The 16,804-nt window shown below is 34.1% G+C and overlaps 1 protein-coding gene across 8 annotated transcripts in view; it reads left to right on the top strand.

Annotated features, from left to right (window-relative positions):
• Positions 1 to 16,466, top strand: part of SNCA (synuclein alpha) — a 172,020-nt gene extending 155,554 nt beyond the window's left edge. For 4 of the 8 annotated variants that reach the window (XR_013371247.1, XR_013371245.1, XR_013371246.1 and 1 more), the window contains 3 exons: positions 443 to 605; positions 7,989 to 8,072; positions 10,289 to 10,303. Coding sequence is in view for 1 of the 8 variants with exons in the window: in XM_077882870.1 (XP_077738996.1) it covers positions 7,989 to 8,072; positions 10,289 to 10,321 (117 nt within the window). In the remaining 7 variants the exon portion in view is untranslated. Of the gene's footprint in view, positions 1 to 442; positions 606 to 7,988; positions 8,073 to 10,288 lie in introns of those variants that run through there. The other 4 variants (XR_013371244.1, XR_013371243.1, XR_013371249.1 and 1 more) reach the window with 3 other exon arrangements.
• The last annotated feature ends 338 nt before the right edge of the window (positions 16,467 to 16,804 follow it).

Raw genomic sequence — 16,804 nt, 5'->3', positions numbered from 1 at the left:
GGAACCAAACCCCCAGTGAGACTAATCACAAATTGGGGGGGCATCACAAACAAAAGAAACAAGATAAAACCCCACCCAAGCCTGGGAACCCGGAACTAGGAAGATGAGTTCCTATAACATTTGGCCTTGAAAAACAGTGGGGCTTAACTTGGTGAGCTTTTGCTATCGGTGTTTTTAAAATCAGTACTTTTAAAATCAGCAGGCTTAGTTCTGGGAGACCTAGAGGGTGATAAGAAACTGAGTCTCTGCCCTTAAAGAACCAGCATAGTAAATAACCCAGGGGAGAAAAGGCATAGACGTAGCTGTTTAAGAAAATCTGTGATATATATGAAGGAGAGTTACTTACTAGTCCCAGAATCTGTGTTGAAGGGACAGGGATCTTCAGGAGACTTATCCAAGAACAAAAGTGCCAGTGGGTACCATTTATCTTCCCATCTCCCAGACTAGATGGAAGAGGACACTTGCAAGAATCAGTGTGAACAGTGTCTGACTCCCTTGCTAGCACCATATGGGTGATGCCCACATTCCCCTGCAGACCTAACCTGTTTAACTCACCTGTGTCAGCAAGACATCCTTCCAAAGAAGCTCCTGCATCAACACACACTGTAAGTAGCTCCAGTAAAGGCTGTTGCCATTCCAAAGTGATTCTTTCCCTGGCAGGAGGGGAAGAAAACTACATACAACAGCACACCCACAGTTCCAGCAGCTGAGCCTTTTAGATGATGTGCAGGAATAGCGTTTTGCCTTTTGGTGCACCTGCATTCCTGGCAGACAGACTAGGTATAGAAATCTGGTCTGACTGCTAACCTTGCCCATCATTGGAAGCCTCTCAGGGGCCCAATCAGGAGAGCATTTTGCTGTTTGGTATATTTATACCTGTGGCAGACAGAGTGAGTGCAGACAGCTAGCCCAACTGCTGATATGCCCCACCTAAAAGCCGGGGCATCCTCAGACAGACCCCTCAACAGCACAGGGACCAAGTCTTGAATGGTACATCCACAGGAGGCAAAGTGGGTCATTGCAGCTGACAGGACTGAAGACAAATAGCTTCCGTCTGTAGCTCAACCCCAACAGTAGGGTACACACATCCCACAGAAGAGACACCTTTGAAATGCCTGGTTCTGGTGGGCAGGGGACATTGTGCCACAGGACTTCTTCATAAGGCCACTATTTTTCAAGACTGAGAGACATAGCTGCCATCCTAATACACTGAAACAAACACAGAATGAGACAAAATGAGGAAACAGAGGAATATATCCCAAATGAAATAATGGACAAATACACAGTAAAAAAAGCTAAATGAAGTAGAGATAAACAATATGCCTAATAAAGAACTCAAAGTAATAGTCATAAAGATACCCATTGCACTTTGAAAAATAGTGGATAATCTCAGCGAGACTTTTAGCAAAAAGAAAATATAAAAAAAGAACCAGTCAGAGATGGAGAACTCAGTAACTGAAATTAAAACAAAACAAAACAAAACATACATATAGTAGAGGGAATCAAGAGCAAATTAGAAGATGCAGAAGAATGAGTCAATGATCTGGAAATAGGCTAAGGGAAAGAAACCAAGCTAAACAGCAAAAAGAAAAATTAAAAATAAGAATAGATTTTGGGGCACCTGGTAGCTCTGTCAGTTAAGTGGCCAACTCTTGATTTTGGCTCAAGTCATGCTCTCAGGGTTGTGAGATCAAGCCTGTACTGTAAGGCTCTGCACTGGGTATGGAGCTTGCTTAAGATTCTCTCCCTCTACTCCCCCCATCTCAAAAAAAAAAAAAAAAAAAAAGAAAGAAAGAAAGAAAGAAAGAAAGAAAAAAGAATAGGTTGAGGAAATGTAGTAATTTCAAGTGATTTCAGGTTGTGAGATCAAGCCTATACTGTAAGGCTCTGCACTGGGTACGGAGCTTGCTTAAGATTTTCTCCCTCTACTCCCCCCATCTCAAAAAAAAAAAAAAAAGAAAAAAGAATATGTTGAGGAAATGTAGCGATTTCAAGTATAATAACATTTGCATTATAGAAATAGCAGAAGGAGAGTAGAGAAGGAGGCAAAACATTTTTTGAAGAAATAATAGCTGAAAACTCTCCTAATCTGGGGACAGAGACAGACATTCAGATCCAGGGAATACAGAGAACAACTAACAAGACTAACCAAGGAGATCTACACCAAGACAACATATTAAAATGGCAAGAAAATGTTATAAACAGAGAATTTTAAAATCAGCAAGAGAAGAGAAAATGGTTACATACAAGGGGAAAAGTAAACATGGGGCACCTGTTTGGCACAGTTGGTTAAGTGTAGACTCTTGGTTTTGACTCAGGTAGTAACTCAGGATTGTGAGATTGAGCCCTGCATCTGGCTCTGTGTTTATGTGGAGTCTGCTTGTCCCCCTCCTTCTGCTTCTCTCCCTACTTTCCCCCCTCAAATAAATAAATAAAACCTTTAAAAAAAAAAAAAAAAGAGCAGGGAACCACTAAAGCTATCAGCTGATTTTTCAGCAGAAACTTTGCAAGCCAGAAAAGAGTGGCATGATATCTTATAAGCGCTGAAAGAAAGAAACCTACAACCAAGGATATATACTCTATCCAGCAAAGTCATCATTCAGAACAGAAGGAGGGATAAGGAGTTTCCTGGACAAAAAAAGTTAAAGGAGTTAATCACTACTAAATCAGCCTTCTAAGAAACACTAAATGGAATTCTTTGAATGGAAAGAAAAAGCCATAACTAAAGTAAGAAAAGTATGAAAGAAAAACATTGACAGGCAAATGCTAACATGTAAGGGCACATGGGTCGCTCATTTGGTTAGGCATCTGCCTTCAGCTCAGGTCATGATCTCAGGGTCCTGGCTCAGCGGGAGGCTGCTTCTCCATCTCTTTCTGCCCCATGCTCTCTCTCACTCATTCTCTCTCTCTCTCTTTCTCTCTCAAATAAATAAATAAAAGTTTTTAAATAAGAAAGCAAACATAATAAAGATAGTAGATTAATTATTTGTAAAACCTGAATGGAGATTAAAATGCAAAAACAGTTAAGCCAATTATATCTACAAAAGTCAGTCAAGGGATTTATAAGTAAAAGGATATAAAATATGACACCATATACATAGAAAGGGGGAGGTGTTGTAAACATTTAGTGCTTTTAGAATGTGTTCAAACTTAACTGACCATCAACTTAATATAAACTGCTATACACATAAGATGTTATATATGAACCTAATGGTAATCACAAATCTTCAACTTATAATAAGCATGCACACAAGAAGAAAGGAATCCAGGCATAACACTAAAGAAAGCCAATCAAACCAAAAGGGAAGAGAGGAAGGGAAGAAGAAAGAAACAGAGAAGAATGACAAAAAAAAAAAAAACAAAAAAACAAAAAACAAACAAACAAACAAACAAAAAAACATAAAACAAGTTACAAAATGGCAGGAAGTACATACCTCTCAATAATTACTTTAAATGTAAATGGTCTAAATGCTCCAATGAAAAGACACAGGGTGATTGAACAGATAGAAAATAAGACCCATCTATATGCTATCTACAAGATACTTACTTCAGACCTAAAGATACATGCAGATTGAAGAAACAGAAAGACATTTACCATGGAAATGGAAACTAAAAATCTGGGGTATTAATATTTATCAGACAAAATAGACTTTATTTTTTTAAAGATTTTATTTATTCATGAAAGACTCAGAGAGAGAGAGAGAGAGAGAGGCACAGGCAGAGGGAGAAGCAGGCTCCTCACGGGGAGCCCCATGTGGGACTCAATCCTGGGTTACTTACAGTAATATAGTAAGAGTAGGGGACTTTTAACGCTTCATTACACAATGGATAGATCATCCAGACAGAAAGTCAACAAGGAAACAGTGGTTTTGAACAACAGATTAGGCAAGATGGATCTAATGTATATATACATACATATATGTATATATAAATGTGTATAGGGGCACCCAGGTGGCTTGGTCAGTTAAGCATCTGCCTTTAGCTCAGGTCATGGGCCTGAGGTCCTGGGATCGAGCCCCAAGACAGGCTCTCTGCTCAGTAGGAAGTTTGCTTCTCTCTCTCCTTCTCCCTCTATGTGTTCTCTCTCTCAAATAAATAAATAAAAATCTTAAAAAAAAATCCATCTAAAAATAGAAGGAGGAGGAGGAAGGGGAGGCAGAGTGGGGAACAAGGGAGAAGGAACACTTCCAAATTCATTCTATGAGGCCAGCATTACTCTGATACCAAAACCAGACAAAGACACTGCAAAAAAGAAAACTACAGGCCAATATATCTGATGAACATAGATGTAAAATCCTCAATACAATATTAGCAAATGGAATTTGACAATACATTAGAAAAATCATTCAACACAATGAATTGGGATTTCTTGAGGTATGCAGGTGTGGTTCAGTATTTGCTTATCAATCAATATAATACATCATATTAACTAGAGAAAGGATAAGAACCATATGATCCTTTCAATCGATGTCCAAAAACATTGACAAAATACAACATCCATTCATGATAAAAAAAACACTCTCAACAAAATTATGTTTTTAGCGAACATACTTCAACATAATAAAGGCTATATATGGAAAATACCTCAGCTAACATCATACTCAATGGTGAAAAACTGACAGCTTTTCCCCTAAGATCAAGAACAGGACAAGAATGCCCACTCACTACTTCTATTCAGCATGGTACTGGAAGTTCTAGCTGCAGCAATCAGACAAGAAAAATAAAAAGCATACAAAATGATAAGGAAGAATAAAACTTTCACTATTTGCAGATGACATGATACTACATATAGAAAACCCTGAAGACTCCAGCAAAAAAACTACTAGAACTGATAAATGAATTCCATAAGGTTGCAGGATACAAAATTATGTACAGAAATCTGTTGCATTTCTTTTTTTTTTTAAGATTTTATTTATTTATTCATGAGAGACACAGAGAGAGAGAGAGAGAAGGCAGAGACACAGGCAGAGGGAGAAGCAGGCCCCATGCAGGGAGCCTGATGTGGGACTCAATCCCGGAACTCCAGGATCACACCCTGGGCGGAAGGAGGCGCTAAACTGCTGAGCCACCTGGGCTGCCCATCTGTTGCATTTCTATACACAGATAACAAAGTAGCAGAAAGAGAAATTAAGAAAACAGTCCCATTTACAGTTGCACTAAGAAAAATTAGATACCTAGGAATAAACTTAATTAAGGAGATGAAAGACCTGAACTCTGAAAACTGTAAAACTTTGATGAAAGATATTCATGATGACATAAATACATGGAAAAATATTCATTCTCATAGAAGAATTAGTATTGTTAAAATGTGCAGGCAACCTAAAGCACTATACAGATTCAGTGCAATCCTTATCAAAATGCCAATGGCATTTTTCACAGAAATAAACAGTTTTTAAATTGGTATGGAATCACAAGATATCCCAAACACGAAAACAATCTTGAGGAAGAATAAAGCTGGAGGTATCAATCCCAGATTTCAAGATATATTACAAAGCTATAGTAATCAAAACAGTATGGTACTGATACAAAAACAGTCACATGGATAAATCAAAGAGAATAGAGAACCCAGAAATAAGCCCATGCTTATATGGTCAATCAATCTCCAACAAAGGATGCAAGAATTTACAATGGGGAAAAGACAGTATCTTCAATAAATGGTGTTGGGAAAACTGGATAGTTACATGCAAAAGAATGAAACTAGACCACTTTCATATATCACGCACAAATATAAACTCACAATGAATTAAAAACCTAAATGTGAGACCTGAAACCATAAAACTTCTAAAAGAAAACATAGGCAGTAATTTCCTTGGCATCAGCTGTAGAAACATTTAGATATGTCCCCTTAGGCAACAGACACAAAAACAAAACAAAACAAAAAACTATTGAGACTATACCAAAATAAACTTTTTGCACCATCAACAAAACAAAAAGGCAAGCTACTGAATGAGGAAGATATTTGCAAATGATATATACAATAGGAGTTAATATCCAAAATATATAAAGAACTTATACAATATATTTTTTAAAAAAGGTGCAATTTTAAAAATCAGAGTACCTGAGTAGGCATCTTCCAAAGAAGACACACAGATGGCTAACAGACACATGAAAAGATGCTCAACATCACTGAGCATCAGGGAAATGCAAATCCAAACCATAATGAGGTATTTATTACCTGTGTATACACACACACACACACACAGAGGAGTATTACCCATAAAAAGAATAAAATGTTGCCATTTGCAGCAATACTGCTAAGACCTAGAGAATATAATGCTAAGTTAAATAAGTCAGACCAGGGAATGACAAATACCATATGATTTCACTCATATGTGGAATCTAAGAAATAAAAGAAGTGAACAAAGGACAGACTCTGAAATTCAGAGAACAGGTGGTTGCCAGAGGAAAAGTAGGTAGGGGAATGAACTCAAGTGGATTAAAACTAAAAACTTCCAGTTATAAAATAAGTAAGTCACAGAGATGAAATGTACAGTATAGGGCATATAGTCAATAAGATAATAACATTGTTTGGTGACAGATGGTGATTACATTCATTGTGGTAAGCACTGAGTAATGTATAGAATTGTTGAATCATTATGTTGCACACCTGAAACTAATATAACATTATATGTTAATTGTACTTCAATTTTAAAAATCTAGAATCTAGAGAAGTTAAGATTTGAACTCAAGTCTTGTTATACTACAGACCTCATGTCTAACCACTATACAGGAGAGCCTATATTTTTGTCTTGTGGTAAGAGGTAAAACACTATGGAAACAGTATTTTTATTCCACATTTAGAAGTAAGTTATTTTGGGAAGTTTTTATATTTGATTTCATTTATATATAACCTGGACGTTGTTTGTAAGGAGGGAATTGGGCAGGAGAAGATGATCTATAAACTTCTTGGTCCAGCTAATTTAAGAATGAACATTAATTTGACTTTTCACGTGGGAAGCCATTTCTTTGTCTCTCTGCCTACCTGTCAGTCACTTTCATGATGAAGATAGGAGATCTTACACAAGGCATATTTTTAAACATAAGCTATATTGGCTGAGAGACTATTTGATCTTTTTGAGTAACTCCATTTTAGGCTCACATTGCCTCTCTGCTTTTTCAATTTTCAGTGAACTTTAATGGAATAAATGCAAAGCAACAAAGGGTATTTAATGAAAGATATTAGTAAGACATGAATTCAAGTTGACTTTTATGGTATCTTATTTCTAAGGGGGGAGATCTAAAAAATTTGTGGATCATGTATTTGATTTTTCTTCCTCTCTGTCTTCCTTTCTCTCTCTCTCCTATTGAAACTATATATACATATAGTTTAAATTTTGAAATTTTAGAAAATAATTTCTTTGCCATCATTTAAAAATAAATTATAAAATACATATGCTTTTACATTATAAATGGTATATAAGATAACTTACAAAAAAGTGAAAACATAACTACCCAATAAAAAGTGCTTTAATATTTTTTTGGATTTTCTTCAATCTTTTTAGCTTTGTATCTGAATAATACATTGGTTATGTCCATAATATATACAACTTTGTCTTCTAAAAGGTTCTCATTTTATTATATAATTTTCATGCCATAGTTAATACATATCTTCATAATAATCTATTGAGTAGATGAATTATAATTTCTAAACTTTTTGTCTTCTGTTGAACATTTAGGTTAACATTTTATGTGTGTGTGTGTGAAAAATGCTGTCATTGATCCTGTGAAAACATCTTTGGACTACTTGCTGAGTAGTGAATTACTTGGGTAAAAAGTTTGTTCATTTTTAGGGTTAACAACACATACTACTATAATATTTCTGCAAAGGTATTGTATAGTTTAGAATGCCAGCAGTAATATTAAGGAGTAGCATTTTTACAAAATTATTACCAGTATTATATGTATATAAGATGTTTTTCAAAATGTGCTTAATTTTCTAAAAGTAAAAATTAGTACCTCATCATATTCCTTTTGTGCTTCCCATTTAGAGTGAAGAAGGAGGCCCACAGGAAGGAATTCTGGAAGATATGCCTGTTGATCCTGACAATGAGGCATATGAAATGCCTTCTGAGGTAAAATTTTGTATCCTACAACTCTGAAAATAAACTTCAGGAATTCAAGTTGGGTCTTTCTATTAAGCAGTACCAAAAATCTATCACCATCAGATTTTCCTTCCATTTGTCCTTAGTGAAAGTGATTTATTCTCTTGAGGGACAAATTGGCCAAATCCAAAATATGTATTGTGCAGACAACTTGAAAGCTAAAAGTGATTTTTACATTTGTAAAGAGTTGTTTAAACAGAGATACTATGTGGTTCACACAACCTAATACATGTACTTGCTTACCCTTTACAGAAAGCGTTTGCTGATGCCTGAATTAGAAAATTATTCTATTAAAAACCTTACTTTCTAAAATAAATCTCAAAATGGAAGGTTGGGGAAATCAATTGAATGCCTAAGAAAATTATTATTTGCTACACATTTCCAGCAAATTTTTCATAGTAAAATAAGTTACCCACAAAACTTAGAGAGTAGAAATATGATAAATGCATGGTTTGCAGCAACTGATGTACTTCAATCTAGAATTTTGATGGTTAATTTGGATTTGAAAATAAGTTTAATAGAAAATGTATCATAAGGAAAATTTAAAAATACTTTTAGATGAATGAAGCTGACTCAAGAAGAAATAGAAAATCTGAAAAGATCTATAACAAAGTAAAAAGATTGGATTATTGTTTTAAAAAAATATACCCACAAAGAAAATCCCAGGACCAGACAGATTCACTGATGAATTCTACCAAACATTTAAGGGATAATAACTATTAATTACAATTAATACCAATTAATTTCTCTTCTCCCCTAAAAGAGGAAAGATTACTCTCCAATTAATTGCATGAGGACCGCATTTCCCTAATACCAGCACAAGACATCACAAGCAAAGAAGATATATTATTCATTGAAAATTCAGTTAAAATGTTTTGTAGTTAGATTATATATTATTCTTCATGGCATCAGTAAAAGGCATATTGATAATCTCATTTACACAAATGAAATTAAATTGTTTCTTTACTTAATTAGATTTTACCAAAATTTTTGCATCTTTTTATGCATAGCACAATACTAAATACTGTAGAAAATACAAGATTAGTTGATAGTACCAGGACATAAGGCATTTACATTCTAATAGGCTTGATGAAAACAAATACAAATTTAATTCTCTGTTTATTCATGATGATTCCTTTAAATATTGTTGACTATCTTCTATGTATTAAGCATCACAGAGGCAAAAATATTCAAGATACATAAAAAAGTATAATAATTTACAGGATCTGGTTAGAGTGATCGGGAGTTTTATAGAAGAGTTGGTGTTGATCTGTGTGGGAGGGGAGGGGAGATGTGGTAGGCCAAAATGAAAGGAAGACATTCTAGCACTAGGTAATATCAGAAGCAAGGCACGCATGTCTGAACATGCATAAGGATATGTCTGAGGAACAGTGAGTAAATAGGATTTGAGGTTAGGGAACAGAGAGAATAGTGACAGATTAAGGCTGCAGAGAGGGTCAAAGGCAAGTTGTAGAATACTAGAAGAACTTTCCCATTTAAGTTTGTACTATATTCAGAAAGCAACTTGAATTGAGGAAGGTACATTTGTTCATTTTAAAGCAGGATCCTAAAAAATAAATAAGTAAATAAATAAATAAAGCAGGATTCTAATTAAGAGCTGTTCTTTAGGAGGACTAATCTGAGCACTTTAGGTAACACCATTAATATCTTTTTTTGTGGATGTTATCCATGTATTGTATGGGGAGAGGGGGTTTAGAATGGAAGTAATAATTGAAACCATGGATGAAGAGATTTTCATTGAGAGAGCAAAAGGAGAGAAAACATCACTTGCCTTTAATATCTTTCTCCTTTTAAGAATTAGGGCATCTTAGCCCTGGAAGAGGCTTTTTAGGCTACTTAATTTGACTCTCACAAAGTACAGTTGAGGAAACTGGGAGCAAGATAGAGCAACTAACTTGTCCTACAGGACTAGAATATGTGATTGTTAAATGGCATGTGAAAGTAAAATTCAGATATCCGAACTCTGAGCAGGATAATTCACTTTTATATTTGACAGGAAGACAAAACACAGAATTATATTGTATATAACTGAATAGTTACAAAACTATTATGACTATAACCTTCATTCAAGGTGGTGAGCCATGTCCTATCTCATTCACCCTAAATCCTTCATTACTGATGACTAAAACTAATAATAGTTTTCTTTCTGATTTTCTTTATATTAGGAAGGGTATCAAGACTATGAACCCGAAGCCTAAGAAATACTTTTGCTCCCAGTTTCTTGAGACCTACTGACAGATGTTCCATCCCGTACAAGTACTCAGTTCCAAAATGCCCAGTCATAACATTTTCTCAAAATTTTTACAGTGTATTTTAAACTCTTCCATCAGCAGTGATTGAAGTTATCTGTACCAGCCCCTACTCAGCATTTCAGTGCTTCCCTCTCACTGAAGTGATTATATGGTAGCAGGGTCCTCCCTTGTGTGCTGTGTGGATATTGTGGCTTCAAATCTAAAATGTTAAATTAAAGCACCTAAGTGACTACCACTTATTTCTAAATCTTCACTATTTTTTTGTTGCTGTTATTGAGAAGTTGTGATTTACTATCATATATTATAAGATTTCTAGGTGTCTTTTAATGATTATTTCTGTTTAAAAAATAATGATGTGTTGTGAAATTTGTTAATATATACAATACTTAGAAACATGTTAGCATGAAACTATGCACCTATAAATATTAACTATGAAATTTTACTGTTTTGTGATGTGTTTTATTAATTTGTGTTTATATATAAATGCTGAAAATTAAAATGTTATCTCATTACAAAAATCTTATTTTTAATCCCATCTCACTTTAATAATAAAATCATGCTTATAACAATATGAACTGAGAACTGACACAATTAACTTAAAGCTCTTGACAGCCATTTGAAGGAGAAGGAATTTTAGAAGAATTAAGCAGACAAGATGGAACATTAATCCTTTACTCTGGAAATTCACTGAAGCAACACTACCCAAAGTATCCTGACATGCAGTGGTGTCTTAAGAGGTTATATGGAAAAAAAAAAAAACGGGTTCCATGGAATAGTGAGTTTAAGAAATTATTTTGACTATGTCTGCTTCAAATATTAATAAAACATATTAGCACATTAAGGCTTTGAGAGAATCTGACTAACTTTGTTTAACCCAGCATTTTATTTTTATTATTTTTTAAATCAACCCCCCCCCCCCATCCACCACCTTGGGAAATGCCTTTAAACATTTCTAGGAACTACCAAACCATTACCTTAAGAAATTTCAATTTAAATGGATAAATTCTTAGAAATTTTGAAAAAAAAAAAAAAAAACAATTACTAGCAATGAAATCAAATTAGTAGTCAAAAAACTCCATCAAACAAGAGTCCAGGACCAGATAACTTGACAGGGGAATTCTACCTAATATTTAAAGAAAAGCTAATAACTGTTCTTCTCAAACTATTCCAAAAAATAGAAGAGGAAGGAAAGCTTTTAAGTTCATTCTGTGAGTCCAGCATTATCCTGATACCAAATCCAAACAAACACACTGCAAAAAAAGAAAACTATGGACCAATATCTCTGATGAACATAGATGTAAAATCCTCAACACAATATTAGAAAACAGAATTTGACAGTACAATACAAAAATCATTCACCACAATAAATTGGGATTTATTCCAGGGATGCAAGGGTAGTTGAGTATTTGCAAATCAATCAGTGTGATACATTAATAAGAGATAGGATAATAGGATAACCATATGATCATCTCAATAGATTGAGAAAAAGCTTTTGATAAAATATCGCTAAAAACCCTCTGCAAAGTAGGTCTAGAGGGAACATATTTCAACATAATAAAGGCTATATATGGAAAATATCTCAGCTAACATCATACTCAATGGTGAAAAATTGAGAGCTTTTCCCCTAAGATCAAGAACAAGACAAGAATGCCCACTCACCACTTCTATTCAGCATGGTACTGGAAGTTCTAGCTGCAGCAATCAGACAAGAAAAATAAAAAGGCATACAAATTGATAAGGAAGAAGTAAAACTTTCACTATTTGCAGATGACATGATACTACATATAGAAAACCCTGAAGACTCCAGCAAAAAACAACTAGAATTGATAAATGAATTCAGTAAAGTTGCAGGATACAAAATTATGTAGAGAAATCCGTTGCATTTCTATACACTAATAACAAAGTAGCAGAAAGAGAAATTAAGAACACAATCTCATTTATAAATGTACCAAAAAACAAAATAGACATAAATTTAACTGAAGAAATGAAAGACTGTACTCTGAAAACTTTGTCACTGAGGAAAGAAATTAAATACTACACAAACAAATGGAAAGATATATTGTGCTCATAAATTGAAAGAATTAATTTTATTAAAATATCCGTACTACCCAAGACCCTCTATAGATTCAATACAATTCCCATCAAAACGCTAGTGGCATTTTTCACAGAATTAAAACAAAGAATCCTAAAGTGTTCACAGATCACAATGACTCCAAATAACCAAAGCAATCTTGAGAAATAAGAACAAAACTGAAAGAATAATGCTCCCTGATTTCAAACTATATTACAAAACTATAGTAATAACAACAGTATCATAGGGCACAAAAACAGACATATAGAATAGACTGCCCAGAAATAAACCCATGATTATGTAGTCAATTAACCTATGAGAGAAGAGGCAAGAATATATAATGAGGAAAAAACTGTCTCTTTAACAAATAGTGTTGAGAAAACTGGACCACTATCTTATACAAAAAGAAATTCAAAATGTACTAAAGACTGGAATGTAAGACCTGAAACCATAAAACTTCTAGAAGTAAACATAGGCAGTAATTTCTTTAACACTAGTCTTAGCAATATATTTTTAGACCACTTTCCTCAGGCAAGTACAACAAAAGCAAAAATAAACTATTGAGAGTTTTCCACCATGAAGGAAACTATCAACAAAATGAAAGGCAACCTAGTGAATGGGAGAAGATATTTGCAAATGATATATTTGATAAGGGGCTAATATCCAAAATATATAAATAACTTATGCAAAGCAAAAACAAAAACAAACAGTGCAATCAAAAAATAGGCAGAGGACTTGAACAGACATTTTCCAAAGAAGACAGATGGCCAACAGACACATGAAAAGATGCTCAACATCACTAATCATCAGGGAAATACAAATCAAAACCACAATGAGATATTAACTGAAACCTGTCAGAATGGCTAGAATCAAAAAGACAAGAAATAAAAGTGTTGGTAAGGATGTGAAGAAAAAGGAGCACTTGTGCACTGTTGATGGGGATGAAAATTAGTTCAGCCAGTCTGGAAAACAGTGTGAAGTTTCCTCAAAAAACTAAAGGTAGAAATACCATATGATTTACCTACTACTGTGTATTTACCCAAAGGAAAAAAAAAAAAAAACACCAATTCAAAAAGATGTATGCACCTCTATGTTTGTTCCAGTATTATGTACAATAGCCAAGATATGGAAGCATTCCAAGAGTTCTCTGATAGATGAACTGATAAAGAAAATGTGGTATAATAGAGTATTACTCAGTTATAAAAAAGGATGAGATTTTGCTATTTGTGTCAACATGGATGGACCCAGAGGGTATTATGCTAAGTGAAACAGGTAAGAGAAAGACAAATACCAACTGATTTTACTTATATGCAGAATCTAAAAACAAGTAAATGAAGAAACAACGACAAAAATAGTTACTCTTAAATAGAGAGAACAAGACAGTATCTGCCAGAGGGGAGTTAGGTAGGGGAATGAGTGAAATAGATAAAAGAGATTATGAGGTACAAATTTGGAGCTATAAAATAAATAAGTCATGGAGATGAAAAGTACAACATGGGGAATACAATTAATGGAAAAAATGTTGATTCTCTAGATTTACAAAAATCTCACGAATTCTTTTAAATTCTGCTGACTATGAATCTCAGGATACTTTTTTAGAAGTAGTTTTTCTATTTGGAAAGATTCACTAAGTCTCCATGGTTTCTGACAGTAAATTTGATTATGAAAGCCCTCTATAAATTAATTGAAAAATTGTTTGGTTTATCTTTTTAATTTTTCAGGAGAAAAATAACAGTTACTTTTAAAAATCACCAGTAGAAAGTGTAATTTTGAGAAGATTCAGAGGTGCTAGGCAGTTTGTATGTAATTATGAGTAATTTGATGTATATCGGGCATTGGCAAGGAAAGAAAAAGGAATGACTGCAATGACTATAAGCATGGTCACCATAGAAACTTCCTTTTTTGTCTAGCTGGAAAGGGACCATTGTGAGTGTTAAACTGTCTGTGTAGTCTTAAACTGGAAAGAAGTGTTGTTTCTTGTTTTATTTAGGTATATTAATGAGTATTCCTAATCAGGAAAACAACTTGGAAAATTAAAATATCTTTGTTCAAAAGTATTCTCATACTAATACACAGGAGGGTGGTTATCTTGTGCCAAACACTTAAATAAAAAGCTGGATAAGGCACACAAGCCTTTTCAGGAAGGCTTATCTCATATCCACTGCTGAGGCATCCACCTGACAGGTAGCCTAAGGGTTAGTCTGTCTCTAGGTTCACTTTGAAAATATCATTCCCTTAAGTTTGAGTTATTCAGCCTCATATGACTCCATGGGGTCTTTAACAAAACAAGTCAGGGTGGGCTTTGGCACCCAAATGGCAACTAAACAATCTAATATGTAGTTTGGCCTTAGAAGTTGGATTTTCAAGATCTCTCCCCTAATGTGAGATGCAAGATATGTTTATTCATCTTTCTGGCTCATGCAGTAGGCCACGCGCGCGCACACACACACACACACACACACACCCCTCAAGGACAACCATTAATTCTCAAAGATAGTGCTTTCTACATCCATACTGAGGAAGAAAACCACATTTTTCCAATTGCAAACTCAACAGACTCCTCTTCCATTGTACTGACAGTACTCTGTTTTTATCTGGGATGAGTCATCTCACGTTATTCTGTCTTAGGCAGGAATGCATCAGGGATGGCATTTATTTCCCTGTGAGCTTTGTCCCGGCATTGGAAGATAAAATATATTTTTTATTACTGTGTCAAATATAGATATGTGATTTATCAATACTAGCTCATTTAATTCTCCAAACAACTCTAATAAGTTCTATTATTATTCTCATTTTGTACTTAAGCAAACTAATGTTCCTGTGGACTAGGTAACTTTCTCATACTCATATGGTTAGTAAGTGGCAGAGCCAGGAGTCCAATTAATATAAGGCCAGAGTCTATGTTTTTCTCTAGCCTCCATTGTCTCTCAGAGTGAGGACATACAGCTATGTAAGAGAACCCTGCAGAAGCTTAGGGAATGGAGTAGCTTTTCTACCTGCAATTATTAGAATATTTCTATTTTTCTTCAGATATCTATGTCTAGAATAAGTGATACTCATATAAATGGAGACATATTTCTAATTCTAGGAGAAATTAGCCAAACCCAATTCCCCTGACTGACATTACCTTATAATTAAACTATGAAATAGACAATAGAACTAAGTTATTTATTTTTAGTGGGAAATAAAAATGTTAATATAATAAAAGCAGTCTACGGTAAAAAAAATTTTTTAAAAAGCAGTCTACGGTAAACCAAACTTTGTCATTTTTTTCTGTTGAATCATGGGTACTTGCCTTCTGTCAAACGCCATATATATGTACATATATACTTACACACATACAAAATATATATACATACATACATACATATATATATATATATATCATTTAACTAGGATTTTCAATTATATATGCTTAGTAATATGATGCCTGAATTTACAAATGAATAAACCAGAAAGGGCAAGAATTAAGAATTTGTATTTTTAAATAATGTTAACACAATATTTTATAATAAACTTTTATTTTCTAGGTGTATTTTTTGATACAGTAATGCTGCATTTTATTATTCAAATAGGCATAAATTTAAAGAGACCAAAAGGAATAGAATAGATGTAATACAAACTATTTCAAAATACGATATTGGTTCTGATGTTTCTTGTATAATTATCTAAGCTTTCCTTTAATTTTCTTTGTTGCTAGAACACTATCTTTGATTATTTTAATAACATAGATGGTATATTGGAAATCGTTTTTAAAAAATGTTTCTTCAAGAAGTTTGAGACTTTAATGAGTTTTGCTGATACAATATACTTCTAAAGTCAGGTAGGATTACATAAAGGATTTCCAAAGTTGTTCTGCCACTATAAGTTACTATGCTGGGGTAGCTTCTCTTATGAACCTTATGAAAATGTATCCTCAATTTCCCTTAAAGGTCAATGACCAGAAATTTCCACTGTTGCTATGACAACACAGCAAGATATGGTGCCTTGGAAATGTGCTGCATTTTAATTAGGTTCCTCTAGGGCTTCCTAACTGCCTTTTGTAGGTAAACTAAATACCAGGTTGCCCTATATCTTACAGTGAGATGAAAGCTAACCCATGTCTGCAAATGTCAAAGCTAAGCTTGGCTCCAATAAAGTCAAATCTAAACAAATAATAGTAGCAGGCCTATGTGTTTATCTTAGAAAAGAATACAATACTCTTTAGCTAAAATAGTCAAGGATGTTTGCTTAATTAGTCTGGCAGGAGTAGTCGTAAAAATGCTGGATTTAAAACTAGACTATGTAGACTGACTCAGTCATGTCACTTCTTACCTTTTTTAATTTAAGCAAGTTACTTAATCTCTCAGTACCTCTAT

The sequence above is a fragment of the Canis aureus genome, chromosome 33 (genome assembly GCF_053574225.1).
Source record: "Canis aureus isolate CA01 chromosome 33, VMU_Caureus_v.1.0, whole genome shotgun sequence".
NCBI lineage: Eukaryota > Metazoa > Chordata > Mammalia > Carnivora > Canidae > Canis > Canis aureus.
This window is presented reverse-complemented; position numbering and strand designations above follow the sequence as displayed.